General features: G+C 54.8%; 1 protein-coding gene across 1 annotated transcript; it reads right to left on the bottom strand.

Moving 5' to 3' along the window:
- Positions 1-4,964: 4,964 nt before the first annotated feature.
- LOC145517923 (uncharacterized) lies at positions 4,965-6,749 on the bottom strand. Its single transcript, XM_081521259.1, has 3 exons — positions 6,580-6,749; positions 5,868-6,180; positions 4,965-5,617 (listed from the first exon to the last, which is right to left on the bottom strand). The coding sequence occupies exons 1-3, from the start codon at positions 6,712-6,714 to the stop codon at positions 4,989-4,991; spliced, it is 1,077 nt and encodes a 358-aa protein (XP_081377385.1). The 5' UTR covers positions 6,715-6,749; the 3' UTR covers positions 4,965-4,988.
- Positions 6,750-7,879: the final 1,130 nt, after the last annotated feature.

Here is a 7,879-nt window from a genome sequence, read left to right as displayed (position 1 = left end):
TGTGTCTTCCTCTTTCTCTCTCGTGTGTGGATGGATGGATGCTAGGAATGCACATGTATATGATTAGATGAGGGTTATGTTTTAGGGATAGGTTAGAGGGAGAGAAAGGCTTTAGGTCGGAGTTGGTCATGGGGGAAGGGTCAAGGGTGGTGGTGGTGTTTCTTGGAATCTGAGTGCTGTGCATTCTTCGTCTCTTTCCATATGAACCCCTTCTCAGATACACCACTTGCAAGGAGTCTCTCATGTTCCGTTTCCTATCTTTTGCATTTGTGAATGCTTAGCTTCTCTGTTGTGAAGAGGTTCCATTGGATGGAAACCCATTGGTGTACTTCGTTTCCCTCTTTCCCTTACTTGAAGAGACCCATTTCTACCTCCGCCCAGCAAATGGCAAGGAGACTCTGATGTTAAGGAGCCTTTGACCTACGCTTCTTTCTAGCTATCTCATGACATCAGCCTTTAGGGTGAGGGTTTTCCCCGATATTGAGGTGGTGTGAGATCAAAACCAATAGCGTTCTTCAGATGTAGCTGTCTGGTTTTCCCATGGACATTGATTGAAGAGGCTTTCTTGTTCCCATTTGGATATTCTCCCCTTCTGTGTCAGAGACGAGTTGACCATGGATGCCGGGGTTTGTTTCTGGACCCTCAACTTTATTCCATCGATCTGGATCTGTGTGTGTTGTTGTATTCCCAATAGCATACTGTCCTGCTGCTGCCGCTGCGGCTAAGTCACTTCAGTCGTGTCTGACTCTGCGCGACCCCATGGCCTGCAGCCTACCAGGCTCCTCTGTCCAGGGCATTTTCCAGGCAAGAGTACTGGAGTGGGTCGCCATCGCCTTCTCCGATACTCTCCTGAGGATCCTAGTTTGCTCGTCTAATTTCCTTTCACACAACCTTGGATGTCCGTTTCGGGGCTTTTTCGTCGGATTGTATTGACAATTTAGGCTCTTTTCTGTTTCCGTAACCCCTGTTGCAATTCTTTGTTCGGTGCGAAAATGCATTGGCATTTTGGGAGGAATACCATCGAAGCTGTGGATTGCCTTGTGGGGCTGTGACATCATTTTCCCAATAGGAATTCTTTCAAGCCCTGAGCACAGCTTCTCTTTGCAGCGATTGGTGTGGGCTTGATCTTCCTTCTTCCATCTCTCGCCGTTTTGTGAGAACAGGTCCTTCCTTCCCTTCTGGGTTAGATGGACTCGTGGGTATCACTTCAGTGAATGGCATTGTCAGTGGGGGTGACAATTCCCTTCTCATTGGAAGACTTTGCTGTGAGTATTAGAAATGCAAGTGATTTCTCTTCCCCTTCCTCCCTGTCCATCTCTCAGAGCCACCGGGAAACAGAGGCTTCATCCAGGGTCACACAGGCCCGAGGGAGTGCAACTAGACTGTTGTTTCTTCAGGCCCTCTGTGCTGGACATCATCCGGGATACTCTGTGTGTGTCTTCCTCAGTCTGGTGTCCCTTCAGACCTTTCCCTAGTTTTCACAGGCTTGTTGTGTTGGTGTTCTTTGTCTGTTTGGAGACACATCCTTGAGAAGCTTTGTGTTTCCACTCATTCATCTCGCGATGTATGACCTGTCTTTTGCTTTTGTCATGAGGTCTTTCCCACAGTAGATATCTTTGATTTTGCAAAGTCCACTGTATTCTCTGGGTTGTTTTGTGGACTGCCTTTTAGTTTTGTGTGTGAAGACTCAAAGCACGTGTCCGGTTTCTGCTCATTGTTCTTCTAGATTTGTGACAAGTTTTCATGGAAACTTTGTCTAGGGATAACTGGAAGTGAACTCGGTGTAAGGTGTCAAGTCTCCATCTCCATTCATGTCATGCCCTGCAGTTTCCAATTCCCTGTTCCTGAGTGGTTTTGGAGACCTTGTGGGAAGTCTGGTTGCATCGGAGTTTGCGTTTCCACCTTGAGTAGATTCACACTGTTCTGCCCTCAGGGACACTGTCAAGGGGGAGTGAGGAGCAGCCTGCACTTCCAGCAGTGACCACACGGTGGGGCGAGTGCTGCTCTCCCCTCTGGGAGCCCCAGGCCACAGGCATCCCAGTGAGGAGCCAGCTTTGTGCTCAGCTGAAAGGAGTTAGTCTCTCAGGATCCTCTGAGCCCTTGCCTTTGGATCACCCAGGGTGGGCATTTACTGTGACAGAAAAAAATTGCCCTGAATTCCATGGACGGAAGAGCCTGGCTGTGTAGAGTTCGTGAGTTGCCGTGAATCAGACACAACTGAGGACACAAAAATTCAATAGACTAAAACCCTTTTTGGGGGTGGGGGAAGTGAAAGGGGGTGATGTGGGTTTTTTTGTCTTATATAATAGCCAAGGGAAATCTAGTTTAAACCTAAATTCACATAGATGGGAAAGGTATAGCTCTCCGTCACCCTATTAAAAAAAAAAAAAACTACTTAAATTTTCTGAAAGTTTATTTAGTAGCTTCCTTGAGCAGTTCATTGTGAAGCTTTTTTTTTTTTTTTTTCTGTCACATTGGCCTCATTAGAAAGTACGGTTTGCCTTTACTGGATAATTTCGTTCATTGGTTTGTTAGGGAATCTTGGTAATATTTGAGTTTCCTGGGGAGCATGGTCACATGACCTGGCCCTGGCCAATCGGTGCGTTCCACCTCCCTGGCCACTGTGATTGGCTCCGGACTGGGGCAGTGCCCAATCGGGGCCCAGGGTCGGGCCTCACGTTGGAAGCCAGGGGAAGACGAGCTCTCGTCCTGCTGGGGTAGGGGAAGGGGTGGGGCCGGGGGAGGTCAGGCTCCAGCAGTGGGAGGGGCTTGAGGTCCGCCTGCGGCAGTTGGTGACCTTCCTGCTCCCCTCAGGGCAGAGCCGCCGGCCTGAGAATGAGGGCACTGCTGAGCCCAGGGGCTGGGATGGCCCGTTGCTGCTGTGGTCCCAGAGCTCCACCCGAGACCTGAGGGAGGCCGTCTGCCCGTGAGTCCTCTCCCGCTTGTCTGTCAGCTTGTTTGAACCATGCTGGGTTTTCTGCCCAGCTGGCTAAGGGGAGTCCCTGGAAATGCAAGGGTGTGGGTTTTGGCAGACTTCAGGGAAGACATGCCAGATGAGCCTGGGAGACTCCCCCTTAATCTGGATTCAGGAGATATCTCTTCGGGCCAGCTAGTAATTGTAGGATAAGCCTAATGAGTCTTCACAGGATGAAGAGAGTAACGTGCCAAGGTAGCAATCGATGTCCTCATTCGAGAGGATGAAGCTGGTGCTCAGAGAAGGGGGGAACTTGGCCACAGCAAGGAGGTGTGCACCCAGACAGAACCCCCAGATCCGGCCATTTGAGCTCAGGGAGGCCACTGGTGTGGCTTGTCCCTGTGGCAGGGGCCGAGGCACGCAGCCCACCCTGATTCCTGCGGGGGCCTGACTTGGGAAGTGCCATCTGGTAGCTTTGAGACTCACCAAACCAAATTGCACTGGAGAGAGGAAGGACACCTTCCTTCATCCACCCCCCACCCCCGCCGGATTCCCACATACCCTGACCCCTTTCTCTGGATTTCGGAGCCATTTCCCGAGTCCCGCTCATATGACCTCATTCGAAGTGCACTGTGGACGAGCTGCCATCTGCAGCTGCTACCACAGCAGCCAAGGGCTTTAGCTCCCGAGTACCTCCCTTCCTTTGGAACTTGGGGGCCCTCTACTCCCCACTTGCATGCCACAGACCTGTGCTGAGGATTGTGGGGACCCTCACTCAGTTTGCAGCACGTTGTAGCCATCCCTGTCCTCTCAATACCTCCCTTGCAACTCAGCTTGTGAGCTCCTTTGGAGCAGCGTGGCCCACCTGGCTGCAACGGAAGAGACACAGCTGACAGTGAAACAACAGCTTAGATCTGACAGCCGGAAAGCTCTGTCAGAAGGGACCTCCCTCTTCACACCGTAGAGGCTGTAGGAGCCGCCAGGGTTTGGGAACCAGTGCTGGGGCCAAAATGACTCCACAGCTGTTTTCCTTCCTGGGGAGGGTTCTGGCTCGAGTGGGAATGGCTCAAGTCTCCTAAGGTTCTGAAAGCCCACTGTGTGCAGATTCACGGTACACAGAGAGGAGAAGGTGGAGTCCTGCCCTGGAGGTGGGCACAGCTCACGGATGAGCCAGGCAGGCAGGCAGGCAGGCAGGGCATGAGAACACCTGAGCTGCCTTCATGAGTGAATGGTGTGGGGGCAGAGGAAGAGAAGCCGGTCTGCTCCCTCATGTGGTGCCCAGGGCAGGTTGTCCCCAGAGGAAACCCTTACGACGGTGAGGACTATCACTGCTGTTTCCCAAGGGGTTCCGTCGGTGCGTGTCTTCCCCGGAGCGGTCAGGCCGTCTCTAAAGTACACTGGCCATGGGCATTGCCTCTCCTTGGAACTTCCCATGTGTCTCTCGTTTTTATGGAACAGTGATTTTTCTAGAGGGGTTCTGGGCCACAAGGTTGCTGGGTCATTTTCTAGCCTTCTGTCGTGAAGAACGCTTTCCTGGGCGTTGGGGTGGTTTGTTGTTCCAGCTCCCTTTCTTGGCTTCTTTTGGGAGCTGGTGCACCAAGAGGAGCTCAGCCTCTGCCTTCTGGCTGAGATGTCACCCTTCAAACAGCAATGCCTGCCTGGAGATAATGATGGCATTTGCCAAAAGGGCTTCGTTTGGCACATGATATCTTGAAAGGGCGTACACCGTCCTTTCAGCTATCAAAGGCTACTTCAAAGGACATAAAAATGAGAACTCTCCAATGGAGTCTTACAGTAGGTGGAGAGTCCGAAAAAAACTCCTTCAGTCATTTCACTGAGAGGCATTGATTGGGGACACCAAGAATATAGGAAGGAATGCCGAAAGAAAAGATGAAATTGTGTTCAGGATCGGGGGGAGGGATGAACAGGGCGTGCTTGCCTTGAATCCAGGCTTTGTTGGCGGGTGGGGCATAAAGATGGAAGGGGTCTGCAACTACAAAGTGGTGATGGTAACACAGTATCACCAGAGTGACACAACAGTGTTCCCAAATTGCAACAATGATGAAAAAGTTTACTAATCCCAACTTAACCAACAGAAATACACGAAACCATACAAACAATAAAACATCACCAGAAATGTGGAAACAAACCAAATGCAAAGCAGTTCAGGGGAAAGGAACTCCATGTCCCCTGGGGGCAGAACGAGTTGCCGGCGTCCACGGTGAGCAGACAGGGATGGAGGCTGCAGAGCCGACCGCTGCCCTGGACGTGGTGTTTCCGGCAAGGGCTCTGGGTCTCTGTCCAGAGCGGGGGCTCGTTCTTCCTGCAGGGGCGGGTGAGTCATCGTCGGCGTCTGGGTGTTGCGCGGGAGCCAGGGCAGGCTCTCCCTGCCGAGGCGGTGACTCCTCCTCTGCCTCGGGTTCTCCTGCCAAAGCCCGAGCAGGTACAGGTGCACGTGGAGGTGGAGGTTCTCGCTGAGGGGGTGGGACATCAGTGCCTGGAGCTGGGGGTCCTGCAGGCACGGAGATCCGATCTGCCCGGTGTGCTGGCCAGTACCCAGCTGGCCTGGTGTCTCTGCGAGGGCAAGTCTCGGTTCTCCACCTGCCCTCGGTGGATTCCTGGGTCCTGCACCTGGAGCCACCACCTCTGTAGGGACAGGTCTGGGAAGTGGAGCCTGGTTCCAGTTGGAGGCCAGTGCTAGAGCTGGGGGAGAAGCAAAGTTTACCCACAGGCCAGCCTTGGCATGTGCGTATCCCGGGACAGAAAGCTTCCAAGAGATTCCCAAAGAATACCCAGCGTCGGATGTCTTTTGGGACTGAAGTGTGCAAGATGGGGGTGGGGGTGTGAGGCCAGCGCTTGCTGCAGGCCCAGCAGCATCTTTCGGGGACTCGTCCCTGTGTAGCTCAGCACCCCCTCCCCACACACTCCCGTGCACCAGCCCCAGCGTCCTCACCTCTGTGCTCTGGCGTGCTGGGCTCCAGGTCCTCCTGCTGCCTCAGAGGCCGGGGTTCTCGGGACTCTGGGTCGGAGCCGGGTGTGCTGAGCTCCGTGGCAGCCTCAGACTGGGCCGCCGGGTGTATCCTGGGCGGTGTCTCGGCAGCAGGCCTTCCCCGCCTCCGCTTCGCCCCCGGTGGGGCTGATGCCTCCGTGGGCACGCTCACCTGGAGCCTGCACTGGGCCTCACGGGCGGGGGGGTGGTGCTCCGACCCCTCCCTCCAGGAGGTGGACGGGGTGTCCCCGTCCTCGGCCTCATCACGTGGGAAGCTCTGCAACGACAGTGACCGTCAGCCAGCCGTGCTGGGAGTTTTCCGAGCTGGGCCTGGCCAGTGGAGCCGCTGCTTCTGCCTGCTCGAACTTCTCTTCCCAGAAGGGTCAGAGACGTGTGTCTGCTCACATCCCCACCCGGGAGGAAAGAGACCCACCTGAGGGTGTGAGGTCAGCCTGGGCGGCCGGCGCTGCCCGCACTCTCCCCATCCCACCCAGCCTGCTCTCCCCTGGGGTGTGGACACAACTTGTCCGCAGGCTTCTGACCCCACATCCGCCTGGGCTTCCTTGAGGGAGACACACCCCGAGAAACCCGCATCCACACACACAGGCAAAGGACCCGGTGTTTCCGGGTGGCATGGGAGAGGTGGCCTGGCCCGGCCTGGGGCTCCCCGTGTTACCTTTCTGTTTCTCCGGGCAAAGGGCCAGAGGCCTCTCGGGGGTGCCCTGAGCCAACGTCGACAGGGTGCCCACGCACACTGCCTGTGAGCTCTCCTGCGGCCCCGGGCTCTGGGCAGGGGCAAACAGCAGAACATCCTGGCAGCAAGTGATCTGGCTGGGGGCTCCTCTCCGCTCTGGAGGCCTGGATACCCGGGTTGCGGGTTCTGTTGGGTTCTGTTGCCGGCAGGTGACATCATTTCCTGGGGTTCGTGCTGAGGTCCCTTCCCCAAAACTTCCCAAGGGAATCTCTGGGTTTCTGACTGCTCGACCACCCCCCTTAGGCCATGTGCAGGCACAGTGACAGCCACACAGCCCAGCCCACAGCCCTGGGGAGGCCTGGGTGCAGCCAGGGCCTGAGCTCCGAGGACCCCGCTGCTCTCAGACCAGGCTCCTTCTTCTCATAAGTGGTGTGGCCCTGGACAAGCATATGCCCCTCAGGGTTTCCCCAGTCTCTCCATCTGCAGAGAGGGGGTCATTCTCCCATCTGTTTCCTAGGTCTGGCGGCCTACGAGCAGCTCCATGCCTTTCCACCTGGGGCCGATATCACGTGGAGCTTGTGCGCTGAGACTTCAGAAAGAAAGACTCCATCCAGGGCTGACACAGCACAGAATGGGGCAGAACGAGGCCTGGATGCGCCGTGGAACCCAGGAAAAGGCACTCCCCCTCCTGACTGTTTTGAGACCCCGCATCCAAGTTGGAGCACCGAAAGGAAGACTCGAAGGTCTCCCTCTCTTATAGAAAAGAGTAGCCAACTTTCTGGTCCTCTGTTTGCATTGAGATTCTGTTCAAGTGTCCCAGCTCGGCTTCTGCGGGTGGCTGAGCTTCTAATGGATCCCTGGGTTCTTGTCTTTTCCTCTCCAAACCTTCCGTCCTTTTCCCCCTTCTGGGGTGGATGGGCGCTGTCATTGCTTCTACCTTCGAGACAGAGTGATGAAAAGTCTGGGCCATCGACTCCTTTCCTCTCTTTGGTTCCGTGTCTCTCTCTGGCTGTGTCCCTCTCTTTTCCTTTCTCGATTCAGTCTGTGTCTTCCTCTTTCTCTCTCGTGTGTGGATGGATGGATGCTAGGAATGCACATGTATATGATTAGATGAGGGTTATGTTTTAGGGATAGGTTAGAGGGAGAGAAAGGCTTTAGGTCGGAGTTGGTCATGGGGGAAGGGTCAAGGGTGGTGGTGGTGTTTCTTGGAATCTGAGTGCTGTGCATTCTTCGTCTCTTTCCATATGAACCCCTTCTCAGATACACCACTTGCAAGGAGTCT

This window comes from Giraffa tippelskirchi, chromosome 8 (assembly GCF_054371585.1).
Source record: "Giraffa tippelskirchi isolate mGirTip1 chromosome 8, T2T-mGirTip1v1.2.pri, whole genome shotgun sequence".
Taxonomy (NCBI): Eukaryota; Metazoa; Chordata; class Mammalia; order Artiodactyla; family Giraffidae; genus Giraffa; species Giraffa tippelskirchi.
This window is presented reverse-complemented; position numbering and strand designations above follow the sequence as displayed.

What these genes read in the sequence shown, in the direction of transcription:
- LOC145517923 (XM_081521259.1), bottom strand. Translation starts at nt 6,714, where the DNA reads ATGTTCTGCTGTTTGCCCCTGCCCAGAGCCCGGGGCCGCAGGAGAGCT. An exon ending in TTGCCCGGAGAAACAGAAAG is followed by an intron (nt 6,181 to 6,579) that starts GTAACACGGGGA and finishes CTGTCGTTGCAG; the next exon opens with AGCTTCCCACGTGATGAGGC. An exon ending in CAGCACGCCAGAGCACAGAG is followed by an intron (nt 5,618 to 5,867) that starts GTGAGGACGCTG and finishes CTTCTCCCCCAG; the next exon opens with CTCTAGCACTGGCCTCCAAC.